This window comes from Eublepharis macularius, chromosome 7 (assembly GCF_028583425.1).
Source record: "Eublepharis macularius isolate TG4126 chromosome 7, MPM_Emac_v1.0, whole genome shotgun sequence".
NCBI classification, from domain to species: Eukaryota; Metazoa; Chordata; class Lepidosauria; order Squamata; family Eublepharidae; genus Eublepharis; species Eublepharis macularius.
In genome coordinates, this window is record NC_072796.1 from 131,925,487 (window position 1) to 131,945,585 (window position 20,099).

At 45.8% G+C, this 20,099-nt stretch overlaps 1 protein-coding gene across 1 annotated transcript in view; it reads right to left on the minus strand.

Annotated features, from left to right (window-relative positions):
• ZFAT (zinc finger and AT-hook domain containing) overlaps positions 1 to 19,211 on the minus strand; it is a 112,316-nt gene extending 93,105 nt beyond the window's left edge. Inside the window, exons 1-3 of the mRNA XM_054986064.1 lie at positions 19,190 to 19,211; positions 9,279 to 9,449; positions 3,371 to 3,637 (exon numbers count right to left, since the gene is read on the minus strand). Coding sequence (XP_054842039.1) covers positions 3,371 to 3,637; positions 9,279 to 9,449; positions 19,190 to 19,208 — 457 coding nt within the window. The 5' untranslated portion in view covers positions 19,209 to 19,211. The remainder of the gene's footprint in view (positions 1 to 3,370; positions 3,638 to 9,278; positions 9,450 to 19,189) is intronic.
• Positions 19,212 to 20,099: the final 888 nt, after the last annotated feature.

Consider the following 20,099-nt stretch of genomic DNA (forward strand, 5'->3'; position numbering starts at 1 on the left):
TAGCTTCGAAGAGTCTGAAGGCTCCGTGACAACACCAATACATCACATAATTCTGAATACACTTTTATGAGTTTTTGATACATGATGTAGCTTTTTTAATATGGACATTCCAAATGAATATTTAAATTGTTACTTCAGATTGGCGCATGGGAGTCTCTGTGTTGATAAAGAACAGACACAGGGTTGGTTAAATGGGTAGCCCAGCAACTGTTTTAGAATCTTGGGAGGAAAGAAAGAAGGAAAGAGGGCTGAAGGAACAAGAGAGTATACGTGTTCTGGTTAGGGATGACGAGAACAGAGTGATGCATCATGGCTTTGAAGTCTACGAAATTAGACAGAGAAAATTTACTGTTATAAGCAAGGCTTTTTTTCAGCTGGAACGTGGTGGAATGGAGTTCCGGCACCTCTTGAAAATGGTCACATGGCCGGTGGCCCCGCCCCCTGATCTCCAGACAGAGGGGAGTTTAGATCGCCCTCCGCGCCACGACATGGAGGGCGATCTAAACTCCCTTCTGTCCGTAGATCAGGAGGCGGCGCCACCGGCCATGTGACCATTTTCACCGAGGGCAATTTAAACTTTAAAAAACTCCCCCCTTGTTCCAGCTGACCCAAAATGATGTCATTGCGTGGTCCTGGAAGCATGTGCGCACTTTGCATGTGTGCATGTGTTACCAGGGGCACCACCGCCCGCCAGCAGTTGCCCCCTGTGCTGGCAACCCTCTGAGTTCCACCACCTCTTTTCCCAGAAAAAAAGCCCTGGTTATAAGATATTACTGAACAGAAACGTTACAGTCGACAGTTTGGGGTATGTTACCAAGATGATATCCAGAATTTAAATGGCTGAGAATGTATGCGTGAAGAAGTGTGTATGCTAACTTCTAAATCAGCCTATTTGTTCAGGTTGCAAAAAGAGTTTTTACTAGCAGCGCAGGGTTGCTCCACGTTTTTCTTCATAATATTTTTTTCTTTCTTTCTACAGGAACAGATTTCATCACGTATGGTAGCAGTAGCAGTGAAAGGCACCTGTGGCGAAGCTGCCTTATGATGCAATGCTACGGCTGAACAAAAAACAGATTTGGCCCCACAAGGTGTCTCAATGGGACATCAACCAGGAACTTCAAGAAAGCTGATCTGTGCTCATTAAGAGGAACAGTGCGTTACAGATGTCGACGAATGAAGTGCCTCCCACACGACTGACTCCACGAGGGCCTGAGGGGAGCACAGCAGGCTTCAACGTGGGCTAATTAAACCACTTCCCAAGCTCTCTCAATGTCACACTGAGATGCAGCCAAGCATCAGCTACTTTTTATGAATTAAGGGCACATCCACACAAGCAGAAAGCACAAGGGACACCGAGGGTCTCAAACCAGGAATGCGAGCAGTCATGAGCAGCTGCTTCATTCTATGCACTTCTAGGGTAAACTCGCCAGAGGAGTGAGCCGCTGACCTGCTCTCTCTTTTTTATTATTATTATTTTTTAATATCTAACATAAAATATTATGTTAGATAAAAAGTGCTCTCTGCTGCACTTCAGCACCACTGCTATGGAAAGCCAGGTGGTAACACCTGGGAACAATCAGCTTACTGGGGTTAAGGTGACATGATGCGCCAAGAAGGTCCTACCCTGTCCTGCTGATTCCCGCATTTCAGTCCAAGTATTATCACTTAGGCAGGGTCCAAAAGCACGAGAAGCGTGGAATGGACTAAGTATCACTTGGGCTCAGTACAGACGTGTAACACGGGCCCCTGCAAAGGGATCCAGGAGGGCATGACCCAGGCTGTAAACCCAATGCCATGCTATGGTCCATATATGACATTATCTTCTATCATGACTCCTGAGTGTAGTAACTTAACATAGTACAGAAAAGATGGGGGAAGCATGTTATAAGTTTGTACTGAGCCCAAACAATGCTTAGGACTGCCTGTCTTGCCCTGACAAGATCGACCAATGTCCCCATCAGTCACCCAGAGCCAAGTAAATATGTAGGAAGCAATATCTCCAAGAAGGTTACGGCACGGTGCCCGTTTCACCAGTCATTCTTTTACGTCAGCCGAATGGCTCGATGTTGGCCCAGCAAATCTCCTCCAATTCAAAAGGTCTTCTGTATGTAACTGTATTAAGGAATCTGTGCGGCATGTTCTCGGTTCTACTGTGTGGCAGTCTTGTGGGAAATCAGCGTGTCAAGAGTTCTAAATGATGCTCTTTGGAGATGTGCCCGAAAGAACTAGTCTGTATTTCATGCCTGTATTAAAAATACACATTGGGTAGTGCCAACAATTAATTTCCTGCATGAGATGGATCGGTTTGCTTTCTCCCGTAGAAAAAAGTGTCTCGTTCACCCACAAGCTGAGAAGCTGCTTTCCGACACAAAAGAAAATGCTGCCAGCGATCTATGGAGGAAACTGTATCTAGCTCACGTTTACTGGTTTTAATGAGCAGAAGGGGTCAAGGACAACTAATTTCAGTAAAGCAGACAGTCTACTCTAATTTTTAAAAGGCATTTACTAAACCCAATTATGCAAGAATATTGCAAATGTTACTGCTGCAGAGAATACTCAGAAAAGACAAGGGGCATATGAATGACGCCCTGAATGAGACCGCGGGACAAATTATATCTTTGCTTAAAAAATGCGCCCCCCCCCTCACAACAAAACTCGAAATAGAAAGGATGTTATAAAACAAGGCTTCTGTTATGAGCCCAGGCAGCTTGACACAGAAACCACAGTACTGGATCGTGCTTGTAAATTAATTGGTGGGGGGAGGTGTTACGCACTATGTGGCCACCAAGTATAGCACAAACATTGACACTTAGCTGGAAATACCTCAAGGAGGGGGCTCTGACTCTCAAAAGCTTATACCCTGGATACCTTATTGGTCTCTAAGGTGCCACTCAAATCCCGTGGTTCGACTGTGTACCAACCCAGCTACCCACCTAAACATTTCCTAAAAATGAAATGCAGTTGTTTTTTCTTTCAGTGCACTGAAGTCCCTGTTTTAGAATGATTTTAGTGAGTACTTTAAATTGCTGTATCGATCTGTGGGTCTAGGGGTTTAAGTCCCTTTCTCTTGTCTTCCCGTTCTTGTCCCTACTCCCTTTCCAACACAGATGTGACCCTGTAAAGGGTTAGTCCCAACAATTCCTGAACAACATATTGTACCTGTTTCAAAAGGTGGCAAGCTTCATAATACTCAGCTGTAGCATGCATACTTTAGAACGGGAACTGCTGTGGCACAAACTGCAGATGAAACTTCTGCTTCGTGTGCAGCTTGTCCCTGCGCCATATTCCCAAGAACACTTATGTTCTACCTATGCTCTTCTCTGTCTCATATCCCATGCCTTCAAAATAACTCACAACACAGACTGTTTACCTAGATCACCTTCATCTTCAATGTCTTCATGTTTAACTATGATGCAGATGTGTTTTCTTAACTGCCGAGAGTTAGAGAACTTCCGGTTGCATTTCCGGCATTCCAAGCTGCCTGGTAAGACCTCTGCCAGTTCGCCGCCTCCTTCAGGTCCAGGTTGCACATCCTCGCTCGGAACACAGTTAGCGCTTTCCACCGATTCTTCATCAGCGTAAAACTTCTTGGTCGATCCTTTGGGCCTGCCTCTTCTCCTCTTCACTACAATAAGCTCTGTGAAGAAACATCAAGAGGGGCTTTCAGGGTTTAAATCGTACTTACATAGCTCTTTACGAGGAAAATTGACGAGTTCATTCCAAGAGCGCCTAAGCTCGAGAGGCCGTCTGTGCATTGAAGACTAGCATTTATTATAAGACTGGGGAACCAGGTGATGGGCCAGGTTGATACTACCATATAGACTGCTACATATCCCATGAACTTGTTGCTTCCAGTGGCAGGCAGCCACCCAGTCCCCATCTGCCATGCTTTTTCCTCATGTCAGAGCATCTGAGTCAATGGGTGCATAAAATGTGCCAAGCAGGGCTTTCTTTCTGGGAAAAGAGGTGGTGGAACTCAGGACCGCACAATGACATCATTTTGGGTCAGCTGGAACAAGGGGAGAGTTTTTTAAAGTTTAAATCGCCCTCGGCGAAAATGGTCACATGGCTGGTGGCCCCGCCCCTTATCTCCAGACAGAGGGGAGTTTAGATTGCCCTCCGTGCTGCTGCACGGAGGGCAATCTAAACTCCCCTCTGTCTGGAGATCAGGGGGCGGGGCCACCAGCCATGTGACCATTTTCAAGAGGTGCCGTAACTCCGTTCCACCATGTTCCAGCTGAAAAAAAGCCCTGGTGCCAAGTGTCCCCAACACGGTGCCCGTGGGTGCCATGGTGTCTACCAACACTTCCAGAAAGTGTTTTTAGAAAGCGGATGGGGCCAGAGATTGCACAGCAGGGATTCTGGATGACAAATGGAGATCTGAATGGTTGTGTAGATTAAAAAAACATTGTTCCAGTGGCAGCTGCCACCACAGTTGTTTGTTTCATTCTCTCACACCCCTCTTTTCCGCCTTATTTTCAATGACCCCTCTTCCTCCCTGCACGTGAGCTTCCTCCATGAGTATGGCTCCACCTCCCATGGCAGCATCTTGTGGCTGCATCAATCCCAGCTTGTCAGAATGCCAGAGGTGCCCAGAAGCTCAAAAAGTTTGGTGGCCTTTGTTATAAAACATGAGAGCTGAGCCTGGAGTGCTGGCAGGCCCAGGGAACGACAGGGGAAAATATGCAATTAAAGGCAGCAAGTGACGGGAAAGGCAGAGCTCAGCAGTTTGGCCAGAGAGGCCCAACTCGTGCTGGGAGAAACAGAGATTTGTCGCCCTCTCATGGCAGCAAGTAAGCAGCCCAAAGTTCTCTCCTTACAACCTAATTAATCTTTCAGGGTAAGGTTTCTTAAAGCAGATACATCTAAGGCAGCATCAGACCCCGGACAGGCAGGCATTGAAAAAATGTATTTGCCTCTAGGTGCCCATCCCAAAATTTAGGAGCCAGGCTCATTTTTCAGTCTTCAGGGTTTTGTATTTTTATCACGTTTTTTAATACTAGACACCACAATCTAGGCACCATGGCGAACTGGTGCCTGAGATTTGTCAAACCTTGATCTAGGGCCCTAGATTCTAGGGTCTCTTAGCAGGAATTCAGCTTCTCTGGGCTGTGCACAAAATTAGGAAAGTGGGCCAGGTAGTCTTGACTAGTCTCTAAGTCAAAGGGCCTCACCTCTGTGGTCAGTGCCAATGAAGATATCGACCACCTTAGTCCACAGTTTGGGGCCCACGTAACCCCTCCCTCTCTTTTCATTCTTTAAATCTGTCTTCAGGGTTAGAAGAAGAAAAAGTGCTGCCACCCAAAACAAGCTTGTTACCTGGACTGAACTAGTCCTGTTATTCTTTTGACTTGGGGAGGCTAGGTACGATGGATTACTTCATTAAAAAAAAAAAGATTTCTCCCATTTAGGCATTCAATGCAGCTTACACCATCTGTGGTACAAATTCAGGGCCGCTCCTGCCACATTCCTTGGCACTGAAACGGATCTCCACAAACAGGACATTTGAAGACAAGATGGTGAAACAAAACTATCCCGAGAGAATGATCTTTATGCTGTTCTTTCCAGAACCTTTTTTCCATCCCAGCTCTGATCATTATGTCTTTTTTAATATTTGGGAGGAAAAATGATACACAACTGTTGCAAAAGAGCAAACTCATGGCTGTTGTACTGAAAAACTATATTGATTATTCCCTAGAGGTGTATCTCTCATAGGCCCTGTGTGGCAAGCCTTTCCTTTCCTATAGACAGACACCTAACACAAAACAGCTTCTTACAAATAACAATGGACTACCCAACACAGACACAAACCCAAGGGCCAAACCCTGTAATAAACCACCAGGCCAACTATGTCCCCGTGTGGCACACATGGCTTTCTCAGATCCTAGTCCAACACTAAACATCGCATAGACTCGAGTCTATACCTTCCTATCTATGCCACACAACAATTTACTCCAGACGATCGAGTTGGACAACTTTACAAAAGTCTATCATTCTTTAGATTTATTTGCAAGGCTGCAATAATATCAAAACTCAACAGCCTAACAGGACACAGAAAGACGTTATAATTACACGAAGCCTGGATTCTTTTCGCATCAGGGGCTAATATCGTTCTTCGAAATGAAGGGAAGTGGCATTCATTGTGCTGTTTAGCTAGAATAATCACCATCAGCTAAGCAATTCAACCTTTGCTGCATGGTTCTCTCTAACAGCACTAGTGTTAATTTTCCATTATAAATTATGAATAGCCCCAGTTCCATCTTTGCACAAAATGAGAGCTATTATCTGAAATGAATCACAGAGAGAGTTTTTCTGGCAATTGCCAAGATAACGTTCAACCAACCAGTTTGCCAAATGACTGCAGAGCTTTATTTTTTGATGCGCTGGCCGTGTTCCAAAGAAAATTTAAACTGTTTTCTCTCTCAGTCCTAGCGAGTTACAAAAGTTTGAGAAAGAAGACTCACAGTGCAATTCTAAGAAGAGTTACTCCAGTCTAAGCCCATTGATTTCAGTGGGTTTAGACTAGAGTAACTCTTATTAGGATTGCACTAGCAATTACTGATTATTTTTAAACCCTGTGAGCCAACATCAGTTCCTTCCAGGAAAACATCCTGTTACTCCCATGTAGACTCTAGAGCTATAATGCTTTTGAGTCTAGATGCTACAGCATGGGACTCTTACCCCAATTCAGTGGGGCATTCATGTTAATCTGTCACAGCAAATCTACAAGGAGACTGTGGCTCTTGAAAGACTCACACGATTACTGTAGCATAAGCTCTTGTGGGGTTGAGTCCACTTTATTGGAAGCATTCCTGCCCACTGAAGCTTATGCTGCAATAAACCCGTTAGCTTTTAGGGTGCTGCAAGATTTCCTTTTGTTCATGTAGAGAGTGTAATGGCAAAACCCCTCAATCAATACCCAGGAACAGAACTGTTGAGGCTCAAGTTTATCTGGACACGTTGAAAGATTAGCATGTCAGACTAAGATCTGGGAGACCTAGGTTCGAATCCCTGCTCTGCCATGGAAGCTTGTTTGGTGACCTTGGGCTAGTCGCATGCGCTCAGACTAACTTACCTCACTGGGTTGTTGTGGGCTAAAATGGAGGAGAAGAGAACAAAATAAGCTGCTATGGGTCCCCATTGGGGAGAAAGGCAGGAAATAAATGAAGTAAATAAATAAGCGCTTTCTAACTAAAGGGCTGTGCAGGAGCCTCTGGCGGAGATCCAAAGGACTGTGTGGCTGGATGCACACCCTCGAGGGGGTGTGGAGCCTGTGTTACTTGAGCAGCTTTAGAAACTGAGCAGGCTTTCAGAAGTCGGTTGTGATATGAGGCTCAGCTGTTCAAAGAGGCAAAAAGTCAATAGTCCCAGCAGGCAGTTTACTAAAACACCTTTGAGGTCTGCTCTTCTGTAGTTCCTCAGTGATGAAGAAAATATACTTTGCTCCAGCCAGAGGGCACTTCAGTCATGCTTAAAAACAAACATACACCAAGCCCTGGAAAAAAAATCCTTTTTGGAGATGTCCCCAAGGGTTTTCGTTTTTTTAAAAGATCTAGATACAAGTGAACTCCTGCTGTTCCAGCTGCATGAACATCTCAAAAGCGGAAGAGGCAGCAGCCAAGCATCCTAGCAACAAAGCATCCTTCCATCATGCACGGATGCAACTTCAGCTACCAAGTACCATCAGCGAGGCTAGAGAAAGACGAGGCAGCGGCCAGGCACCTTTCAGCTATGCTTAGGCACAGACCTCACTGAGGAACCTGCCCTGAGCATCTTCTTCATTATATTTTTTTAACTGCTTTAAGATGCGTTGGGAACCAATTTTGGGGGATGAAATGTGGGGTACAAACACGATCAAGCAAATAATTTGGAAGCAGATAAGCTAAGCCAGATTGGTGTCGTGGTTAAGAGCGGCAGGACTCTAATCTGGAGAGCCGGGTTTGATTCCTCACTCCTCTGCTTGAAGCCAGGTGGGTGACCTTGGGCCAGTCACAGCGTCTAGCTCTCTCAGCCCCACCCACCTCGCAGGGTGATTATTGTTGTGGGGATAATAATGACATACTTTGTAAACTGCTCTGAGTGAGTCTTAAGTCATCCTGAAGGGCAGTATATAAATCAAATGCTGCTGCTGCTGCTGCTGCTGCTGCTATTATTATTATTATTATTATTATTATTATTATTATTATTATTATTATTATTATTATAAGAAAAAAAGGAGAGAGAACCAACTGATCTTTTGGAGCATGAAAAGAGAAAAGAGGCAACAGCCTCCCCCACACAAAAAGAAAGATATGGTCATTGGTCCCCAGGACTATCAATCAGTACAACGACTCAAAGCAGTCACCACTGCTGTCTCCTTTAGCAACTGCCCTAGGGAAGCCGGTGTCATGCCTCATGATCCATGGCCCGACACTATTTCACCTGCAGCAATCCAGGGAATAATAAACAAAAACAGGGGAGGGGCTCACTGGTTCAGCGTCTTCTCGGGAGTACGGAAGGTCCCAGGTTCAATCCCTGACACATCGAGTTAAAGAAATCAGGTAGGAAGGGATGTAAAAGACCTTCCCTAAGTCCCTGGAGAGCTGCTGCCAGACTGAGAAGACAACACAGACCCTGATGGATCAAGGGTCGGATTCTGCTTAAGGCAGCTTCATGTGACCAATATAGAATGATTAGCTATTCCACAGGAACTCGTTTAATTATTGCTAACTATACACATGCCCCTACGCATGTGGCATGCAAGGCACCTTCTCTTCAGGTCATCCTGGCATGAGAAATAGCTGGTATATATGTTCAACTGTTTTGTATATCCTGTGCCTTAAACAACTGGACCAAACCAAAATAGCGGCCAAAACAGCAAACCAAAATAGCGGCGAGGAACGTTCTTTTCTCCTTGCAGAAAGCAAGCAAGATTTGTGCACATACACAACTACATTTCTGCAGTTTCTCAATGTGTGCATTTTTTTAAAAAAGGTTGGCGGAGGGGGGGTGGAAGCTCAACACGCAAAGTTCTACACATTAAGCAAATACTTATAATTCATGAAACAAACAAATCCTCTGGCAGGCTCACGGAACCATCAAAGCCTTCTATGCTTTATGCAGACACATTTAATCAGCATAGTCAGAAGGTTTCATGAATTAGGCAAAAGTCTTGCTGCAGTCATGAATTAGGCAGAGGCTCCGCTGGTTTGCGAGGCTGAAGCAATTTTATAAATTTAACACAACACGCAGAATAGCAGCAATAATAGTTTTGCATCCTCGCCGTCTTCTGCCAGTACCTTCTCCGCTTTTATTCAGATTGGAGGGTGTCGCAAGAGGCCTGAGTGGAATAATGATGTCGTCCGCCGTAATCCCTTCTTCTGTGTGCTTCTCGGAGACGTGGGACAGCAGCGCTGACTGGTTCGGGGAAAATAAGTTACAGAGCTTACACATGAAGATGGATCTATTCGCTGGGAAACAGAAATGAAAACAGAGGGTGATTAACATTTTCAGATTGCAAAAGTTCATTTGAAAAAAATCAAGAAATTATTCATGCTGAACTTTTATTTCATTTTTTAAAAATTTGGCTCAACAGAGGCAGGTGATTATGGGAGCAAGCCTAAGCGGGTCTGCTCAGAATTCAGCCCCACGTCATTCAATGGAACTCACTCTCAGGAAAGGGCCTTCAATCTCGAAAGGTCATATGCCCTGGAAATCTAGTTAGTCTTGAAGGGGCTACAGGACCCAAGTCTTGCTCTTCTACTACAGACCAACGCAGCTGCCCACCTCAAACTATCCACGTATAACTTGTCCATCTGAGGCTCCCTGAACATGGTCCTCGTCCATGCTCTTTTTGGCTTCTGCCTACATATCGTATTAAAAAGGGGGTTCTTCAAATATAGCCACTGCCTGTGCCAGTTTCATGCTGGTATGCTTTAAAGCTTGAACTTGTATTTTATTCTGTTTATTCCAACTTAGGCTCCTCTTTGAAAGCGAGATTTCAGATCTGAGTTATCTAGCAGCTTGGATTATCAATGTTATCTCAATGTATTTTTTTTAAATGGGTTCTATAAAATATGTGGGTACAGCAGCATAAACAAATGAAATCCTGCCCTCAAGGCATAGTTGACTTCTGGCGACCCCTGGTGGGGTTTTCATGGCAAGAGACAAACAGAAGTGGTTTGCCATTGCCTGCCTCTCAACCCTGGCCTTTGCTGGATGGATAAAATAGTGCCCAACCATTATAATGCCTGAAAATTCTATTCATCATTAAAATCCAGGCAATAGTCCTGGTGTCTCAACTCTGATTCAGAGAATCTACTTGATTAACAACAACAACAACAACAACAACAACAACATTCAATTTATATACCGCCCTTCAGGACAACTTAATGCCCACTCAGAGCGGTTTACAAAGTATATCATTATTATCCCCACAACAAAACACCCTGTGAGGTGGGTGGGGCTGAGAGTGCTCCAGAGAACGGTGACTAGCCCAAGGTCACCCAGCTGGCTTCAAGCAGAGGAGTGGGGAATCAAACCCGGCTCTCCAGGTTAGAGTCCCATTGCTCTTAACCACTACACCAAACTGGCCACTACACCAAACTGGCCAAACTGGAAAATGCAATCTCACGAAATTTCAGGGAGAAAAAATCCTTAAGGTTGCACAGATACAGAATTTGCAAGCTTTTTAATTGGGTATATGAATCGCATACCTTAAATATCTCCTTTTTCTTTTTCTTTTTTAAATGTGCTAGGCTGATCTTCATTAAGTATACATGTGGTGAATGACTGAGGAAGCTGCACCTGTAAAATTCCTACCTGGAATTGTGCAGGTGGTGGGGGAAGCACAATGTCTTTCAGAGATGGGTCAGGCAGAAAATCGTTAGGTGGCAAATGTTGGGGGAAACTGCACCGCTTAAATATCTACCTGAACACATCCACAAAGCCCAATGAGGAGATCAGAGCTAAGTGTGGCCTCAGGGAGCTTAATCTGACCATCTGTATGTGAGATTTATAATGTGCTTAATACCCTTATATGGCCACTGCCATAGTTTTTAGAAAAGAGTCCAGTCGCACCTTTAAGACTAACCAACTTTACTGTAGCATAAGCTTTCAAGAACCACAGCTCTCTTCGTCAGATGCATCAGAGAACTGTGGTTCTCGAAAGCTTATGCTACAGTAAAGTTGGTTAGTCTTAAAGGTGCGACTGGACTCTTTTCGATTTTGCTTCTACAGACTAACACGGCCGACTCCTCTGGATCTATGCTTTTTAGAGTACAGGTAAAACTGTAAGTGCCTTGGGTTGGATCCCATGAGCTTTTCACCAATAGAAGTGGGTCAGTCTATAAATTTCTTTCCTCTCGCAGCACCCTCAGGAGGGGCTGTGGGTCACTAGTCATGGTGGAAAGTGCTGTCAAGTCATAGCTGACTTATGGCAACCCCTGCTCGGGTTTTCAAGGCAAGGGACTAACAGAGGTGGTTTGCCGTTGCCTGCCTCTACAACCCTGGTCTTCGCTGGAGGTCTCCCATCCAATTGCTAACAGAGGCTGAGCCTGCTTAGCTTCTGTGATCCGTTGAAATCAGGCTTGCCCAGGCTATCCAGGTCAGGGTGGGTCACTGGTAGAGTATCTGTTCTATATTCACAAGATCCCAAGATCAATCCCCGTGCTCTCCAGTTGAAGGATCAGGTAATAGGCAATGTGAAACACCTGTGCCTGAGACCCTGTAGAGGTGCTGCCAGTTTGAGTAAACAATACCGACCTTGGTGGACCAATGGGTCTGATTCCATATAAGGTAACTTCATGTCATTAAGCATAATAATAACACTGCAGCCCCCCACCCCCCAACTGATGCTGGACATCACAGGACCCTTGTAGGTAAAAAACCATGAGGGGCAAGAATAATAATGAAATAATAACATTTGATTTCTATACCACCCTTCAGGACAACTTAATGCCCACTCAGAGAGGTTTGCAAAATGTGTTATCATTATCCTCATGGCAATCACCCTGTGAGGTGAATGGGGCTGAGAGAGCTCCGAGAGAGCTGTGACTGACCCACAGTCACCCAGCTGACTTCAAGCGGAGGAGTGGGGAATCAAACCCGGCTCTCTAGATTAGAATCCTGCTGCTCTTAACCACTATACCAAACAGTAGTGAAGAGGGGAACTAGTTATTTGGCACAGGTGAAACCAGCTAAAACAAAACCAGAGTGGGGAGTGTTCTTCTCTTCCCCTAATGGAGTGCCAGCCCACTAACCATTCTATAAAACTGAAGGATTAAACATAAATCATAGAATAAATAGCTATGCTTTGGTCTAGAAAACTGAATTCTCAGGACACATTATCTTCATTGCCAATGTATCAAAGATATTTTGCAAAGGTGAAACAAGCCAGAACAAAAGCCGAGTGGAGAACTCTGATTTCAGAGTAGGTAGAATGGAGAGAGGGTGTCTTCTGCCCAAAGTGAGAATTGTATAGGTCACTGCCCTACAAATTTCTTTCTTTCTCTGTCTCTCTCTTTCTCTCTCTGTGAACCTTAGTTCCCTATCAGCAAAGTGAGGATGCTAACGAACAGCTTCACAGGTCTACTGCAAGGATGAAGGGGAATTGTTAAACACAGGAGTGTACACACACCACACTGTATAAATAATTGCCAATAATAATAAGGCTGCTACCCTTCCCCATAGCAGCTGAATAAATAAGCAATGGGTAATTGATAAATCAGTTGATAATTAGGCTGGGAATCAACAGGACAATAAATGAAACAGCCAATTAAGGGTAAAGAATCAAATAAGCAATATTCCAAATTAAGCATGCATGGAGCTGATGATGAGGCAGTGGGTAATTAATTAGGAGGGAAGTCAACAGAGCAATTAATTAGACAATGAATTAAATATGCAGAGAATCAAAGAAGCTGTTAATCAATTAAGTATGCAGGTACACTAAGAGTAAGCGAGTCAACAGAACCGGGAAATATTCAGCATGCTGAATGCAATCTTTTCCCCACGCCTGCCAATCTAAAACCCAATTTACTGTTCCAGCACTTTCTTATTTGGCATATAGAGCATTTCGAAAATATTTTTTTTAAAAAACGCTGGTATCACTGTATCAGCCGAAATTCTCTCTTTACTTTCCCCTCACATGTTTCCTTACAACTGATTTCAAAGGGCCTCGTATGAAAATACAGAGATTCCATCACGTTGCAGGAGCAGGCTGCTGGATCACCTGTCCTGCAGACTTCTAGATTCTTAAGCTCTGGGGCAGGACAGACCTCCTTGGGAGGAGACAGCAACGTTGACTCTAAAAGACACTCTTTTTTGGTATTTGTCTTCATTTCCTAAGGTGGACAATGTGCAAACAGCAACTAAAAGGGAGACGCTACAGTAAGTAATGCATCTGGATATGATACAGTACCTGCCTCTCCTTCCAGGCCTGCCTGCCTAGGCAGACCATTTCTCGTCTTTCTCCAGGTGAATGACAGAGCTACCCGAGGAGGCATCTATGCCAGTCCTGGTCACTCTCATTCTCTCCCCTCCTTTTGTAGCTGCCAACACTGACTGGAGCCCACAAGTAAGTCCCCCTCTTCTGCCCCTTTAAGGTATGAGTGACACAGCCCCACTCCAGCTTGGACTCAGTGACTGAGAATCTCTCTACACCAGACCTCTTACATGAGGACGCTCATGTGAAGGGAGATGCAATGTTACCCAGGAGCTGTAGTTTTACACATCTCTAGAGCTGGCAGGGATCCCTCCTTGCTGGGGAGGTAAAGATGAAATAAACAAACCCTCTAAGGAGCCATCCCTGCGGTCTTAAAACTACGATTTTCGGGTAACATTGCGTCTCCCTTCACTTGAGCATCCTTATGTAAGAGGTCTTGTGTAGAGAGACTCTGAGGAAGCCAAGCGAAAGAACAGAAAGGGCAAGCGTTCCTCTGACAACAATCTTTCACATGCCTTCTCTCACGAGGATCGCTGCACACACCGCTGACAACCAGGTGGTTGACAGTGAATTGGCGAAGGCAGAGGGTGGAAAAGAAAAGATCCCAGCGATTAAAGCAAATCTGGAAACGGAACCTAGCTTTCAACAATCTGAAGAACACCAGGTCTCTCAATACAGAAACACAGCTCCAACTGCAGCATGACTATAAGAAGTAAACACCTTGCCCACCCAAATGTTTAACTTGTCAGCCCTTGGTAAGGATGACTTGGGCAGTGCTTAATTTCTACTGGGAAACTGGGCTCAAACCAGCTCAGAAGTCCTACTCTTGGATCCGAAAGCTTTTCCTCCTAATGTTCCTTAGGTGGGTGCCAACTATGATTATTCCATGGGAAAGAAAGATGCCTTTGAGACAGGAGAACCCAGGGGAGCTTTGACAGCAGAGCCCAGCTTGCAATGAAAGAGGAGGGGCAGGCTGACTCCTCCTGTTCTGCAGCGCCACCAGTGCAGATGGTAAGAGGCAGTTTTCAGCCCAGCAGGAGACATGGAAGAGCCAACAGGGTCCCATTTGGCCTTATATAAACTCCACTATATAAAATGGGGCTTGCTTGTGGGCAGTCCTTGTTAGAATTGCTCCTGATATCACCCCTTAAACATAAAGTTTAGAAGTTCAGAGAAACTACATCAAATACTCTTTTTGAGTGGAAGAGTTTACTTGGGCTCCACAGACCTCAGATTAAAGAATCTCTAATGCAAGTTGCAACAATCACTTCCTTAATTTCATTTCATTTGTACTCCACCTTTCTCCCTGTGGGGATCCAAAGTGGCATCCATTGTTCTTCTTTCCTCCACTTTATCCTTACAGCAACCCTGTAAGGTAGGCTATTAGGCTGAGAGAAAGTGACCGGCCCAAGGTTGCCCAGCGAGCTCCCATGGCAAAGTGAGGATTTGAACTTGATGCCTCCAGAACCTAGTCCAACACTCTAACCGCTATACCGCCTTATCGTCTACAGCTCCAGTCTAGCATCACAAAACCAGCAGAGCGGCACACCACATAAAAAGGGTAATGTAAAGCAGTGAGACAGGCTGGGGGGGGGGGGTCCCTACATTGTAAGGAGAAACCATGTTCTTTGCTTGTAAACATGGCAAGGGAAATTGATCTGTTGTGTTGACTTTTCAAGCCACTGCAGGAGAACACTCAAGTCAGAATTTAAAGGACTAAAAGCTTTACGAAAGGGTATTTAAGCTTGAGTAGAAGCATAAATAAATGCCTAACTAGATGAGATGCTGAGAAATCCATGATAGCTTCTTTCTGACATTTGTAAAGGAAAACATCAGCTGCAGGGGAGCACAAAGCAGCCTGGGGATGCAGAGGGGGAGGGGTTCATCTCGAATCTCTCTGCAGCTTGTCCTATTGACAAACCCCATGCTGTTATCAGTGTGGGGGGGGGGGCAGAACCTACCTTCCAGGGCTAACAGCAACCTGAAGAGGAAGTTGGCTGATGTAAACTGGGGAAACTGCACAGGGGCAGAAGGGTTGGACCCACCCCCCTCTCCCCGCTCCACCACTCCCATATGCCCAGTCTGAATTACTACCCTCTGTGGCTGTAATAAACCATTTAGGAAAGGACACTGAAAAGCTGTGATCATGGCTTTCCTAGCATCTTGCCTAGTTTGGTCCCTCAGGCCTAAGCGAAGTATAAAATCATCAACTCATAGGGATGAGCGTCAATCTGCCTTCAGTTCGGAGTTCACTGTTCTGACTGCGATGGATAGGCTAGCATTTAATTTAATTTAATTTATTATATTTATATTCCGCCCTCCCCGCTTTCACAGGCTCAGGCCGGATAACAAATACAAACATCATTAAAAACATTTAAAAACATTAAATAATACATTTAAAAACATTTAAAAACATTAAATATTACAATTCATGCTGCATAGTGGTTCATACATGCCTCTGTGTTCGCATAGGGGCGATGGTTTAACCCCCCCCCTTCACGGGGGGGGCGGGTACTGCCCGGCGTCAGCCATATGCCTGGCAGAATAGCTCTGTCTTACAGGCCCGGCGAAATGCAAGCAAATCTTGCCGGGCCCTTGTCTCGCAAGACAGAGCATTCCACCAGGTCGGGGCCAGGACCGAAAAGGCCCTGGCCCTGGTTGATGCCAGGCGGGCCTCCCTAGGGCCAGGGGCACTTAAAAGATGTTTTCCACCAGAGCGGAGAGTCCTCCGGGGCTCATATGGTGAGAGACGGTCCCTCAGATACGTCGGTCCCAGTCCGCGTAGGGATTTGTCCCGCGTAGGGACACCAAAACCTTGAACCTGATTCGGTACTCCACTGGCAGCCAATGCAGCTGGCGTAGCACCGGTGTAATATGCTCCCACACCGGTGCTCCAGCAATGACCCGCGCTGCTGCATTCTGTACCAGCTGTAACCGCCGGATCAGGCCCATGGGAAGCCTGATTGTGCATGATTGTTTATGTAGCAAATAACGATCCATAAACCAACAGCAGCATAAGACCCGGCTCCCCACAACCCACAGTCATTAACAGGACTAGGAACTTAGATCAGTGGATTAAAATAGCTGAAGTTTTATTTGATTAATCAGGAGGGGCTGCCAGTTAAGGGTGGGGTTGCCAGAGGGGGGGGGGGAACTTACCTGTCGTGTGTGCACGTTCCTGGGTCAGCGTGATGGCATCACGATAGGAAGTGACGTTATCATGCCAACTCCCACTTCCGGGCACCACTCCTGGGCAGCACCGTTCAGCCGCAGGAGGCCGCCCCAGTGCCCAGGCAGCCTCGACGGCCAGGCTGGCAACCAATGGGGGAGGGGGGACATCCTAGGTCAGGTGTTCAGAATTTGGAGGACTTTTTTCCTGGACAGTCCCTCAAAATACCAGACTGTCCGGGCCAAAACTGGACACCTAGCAACTCTAGTTAAGGGCTCCTATTTATTTTTGAATCTCTTTTTTCTCACCAAGAGGAAATGGGTAAAGAGATTCAGAATGACCTTTTCCTCTCATAGTAAGCGATAGGCTTTGCTCAGTAATGGTACTTTTGCACCTACTCTCTGAAGCAACAGCTGGTATCTCCAGCAGCAGTGACATCCTACATCTTTACTAGGAAGGAAACGAGTATGCAGTCCTGAGCTCCTGGGAAGCAGACTGGGATGAAAAGTCACAGACTGACTGTGGCTAGGGCAGGTGCCCTTTTGCAAACAGGGCATTAGCAGCACAGGCAGTGCCAAAGAGTCCCTTACTGCCGTTTGAAGTTCTTTCAAGAAGTCAAGAAAACACTTAAGATCAGGTTTTGGATTTCCACAGATTGAATGTGTTGAAGTTAATCATCTGCCTTGAATAATTGCACACAATCAATCAACTAAAAAAATATTTAAATGTTTGGCAATGCCAAAGGATAAGCAAATGTTAAAGTACGTTGACCGATGCACTTGGCTCATAGTCAGGGGCTTTTTAAAGAGCCATATTTGGTGTACTAACAGCAGCCTCTAGCGGCTCAATGTTGGAGCCGAAGAAATCCAGGCACATGAGCAATTTGGTTCTAGGGAAGACACAGACAAAAGATGAGGAGGGGTGCCCCCTTGTGATGGTCTGTGTGTTTGATTTGAGGCAGGCATAAGAAAAGGACGGCCATTCAAGAAATCGGGTTGGGAACACTATGTCAGTTACAAGCAAACATCCCTTGCAGCTGGAAGTTCATAGGAGAGTTTGAAGTTCATATAATGGGAAAGACATGACAGTGATGGTAGAAGTTTGAGGAGCAGAGGCAGAAAGAACAGATAAAAAGGAGCACACGTCGTGGCAAAAAGTATTACAGGAACGGCAGTGGCATCACAATGTGTAACTTCCAAAACAAGAGATGCATACAAGCTTGCCTAGGAGCCACAGCTGCTCCGAGAAGCTTCCTGCCCTAACAACACCTGCACTGGCTGGACTTACGAACCACGAATTGTGCACATGCTCAGACTTCTAGATGCAGAGTACTGGCACTGAAATTGGGTACCAGGGTTCATATTAAACCCTGGCTGGGAAAGGTAGGTAACAGGAGCAAGGGATGTGTGGGGAGCCTGCGTTTAGTCACAACGGTGGAGGCAAAAAGCAGAACTTTTTCAGAGATAGCCCCCCACTCTCTGGAACCACCACCCTGAAGAAGTGAAGAAAACATTATTATGTTTGGATTCTCACAACTGAGGCAAAACCTTTCCTCTTTCTATCTGGAATTTGCTTGTACAGGTCTTTAGTCTGCACTGTCTGTATTTATGATTATTTATTTACTTCATTTATATCCCCCATCTTTGCCCCCAACGGGGACCCAAAGCAGTTCACACTGTTATCTTCTCCACCATTTATCTTTACAACAACCCTGTGAAGTAGGTTAGGCTAACAGTGGGCAACTGGCCCAAGGTCACCATGGCTGAGTGGAGATTTTATGAAGAATTGCTGAAACAGAAGGTAATCTATTCTAGGACTGACATTAAATAACATGAAGCATAGGTAGTATACAGGAGTACATATTTAAAGCAACAGTTATGTAAGGCAACACATTGGTGAAGTCTATGGTTCCTAACTCATTAGCAAAACCAAGATGGTCTGCAGAAGAACAGCAGAATTTGAGTCCAGTGGCACCTTAGAGACAAACAAGATTTTTAAGGGTATGAACTTTCAAGAGTCAAAGTTCTGTTCTTCAGATACAGGAAGAAACTGAGACCCCTGAGCCTAAAGTGACACCTGTAAATAGGGACAGTCTCAGGTATGCAGTTGTGTTGGTCAAGTGGCACCTTCGAGACCAACAAGATTTTCAGACTGTAAGCTTTCAAGAGTCAAAGCTCCCCTTTTCAGAACACATACATACTGTATATAAATGAGCTACGATTCTCGAAAATTTACACCCTACAGATCTTTTTGGTTCCAAGACGCGACTAGACTCAAATCCGGCTCCTTTCCCTACAAGAAGCGCCTGGTCGTTTTGCCTGCATTAGCACCATAGAGTAGGCACATACTCAACGGCCAGCACTTCCGGCCTCGCAGCAAAGGAGGATGCGCCACTCTGTGCCATAGAGATCGCGCCGCCTAGAGCAAAGTGGCTCCAAGCCTATAGGAAGTCACGGGAAGCTCAAGGGCCGCTCTAGCAATCCGTGACGCGCCTCGCTTTAATTTCCGGTCTCGTTCGCGCTACTTCCCACTTCTTCCCCTCCCCCCCCTTGCACACAACAGGGCCCCGAAGCGCCCCTCCCCCCACCTAATCCACTCACCTGCTGTCGGCGCCTCCATAGCGGGAAGAGAAGGGGGGTCGCGGCGTGATATAAAAAATAAAATATTTAAAAATAATAAAAAGTGTAAAAAGAAAAAAAGCACTTTCGTTTCTGAAGAAACCGCTTCACCTCCCCCCACTCACACACGCTCCGCTTCGGTCCCCGCTCAAGACACGCGTGTGGGAAGTCCGCGGGAAGAAAAAAATAATCCACGTATATAATATATTAATATGAATAATTATTATTCCGTGGCGTCGTCGGATTAGGCCGGCGGGCTAAAAGGATTGTGGCGAATCTGCCGCGTCCGACATGGCGGCGGCTTCTGCTTCCTCAAATGACGTCAGAAGGAGAGCGCGAGGGAGGGAGGAGGAGCCGGAGGGGAGGGGCGCGCGAAAACGACCGTTGGGCAGAGCGCGCGCACTCAGGCCTTCCCTCCCTAGTGCGCATGCGTAGAGGCAATCATTTCCCTTTCCTCCAAGGCGGGGAAAAGCAGACGCCAGAGCGGAGCGTGGTTACAGACGAGGTTGCCAACCTCCAGGTGGAGCCTGGAGATCTCCCGGAACCCACATTTTCAGGGGATTGAGTATTTATACTCTAAGTCCTTCCCCAAATCCCGCCTTCTTCATGCGCCACCTCCAAATCGGCAGCATTCGCCAACCTGGAGTTGCCAACTTCCAGGTGGGGCCTGGAGATCTACCAGAATTACAGCTGGTCTCCAGGCCCATAGAGAGCAGTTCCCTGGAGAAAACGGCAGCTTTGGAGGGTGGGATGGATGGCATTATAACCCATACATTTCCAGGAATTGTAAAACCTGGAGCTGGCAACTGTATAAATAAGTTTGGGGTTGGCATCCCTATCATCACTATTCGACCAGATTGACTCTGAAAAGCACAGCTCCAATGGAGTAGTG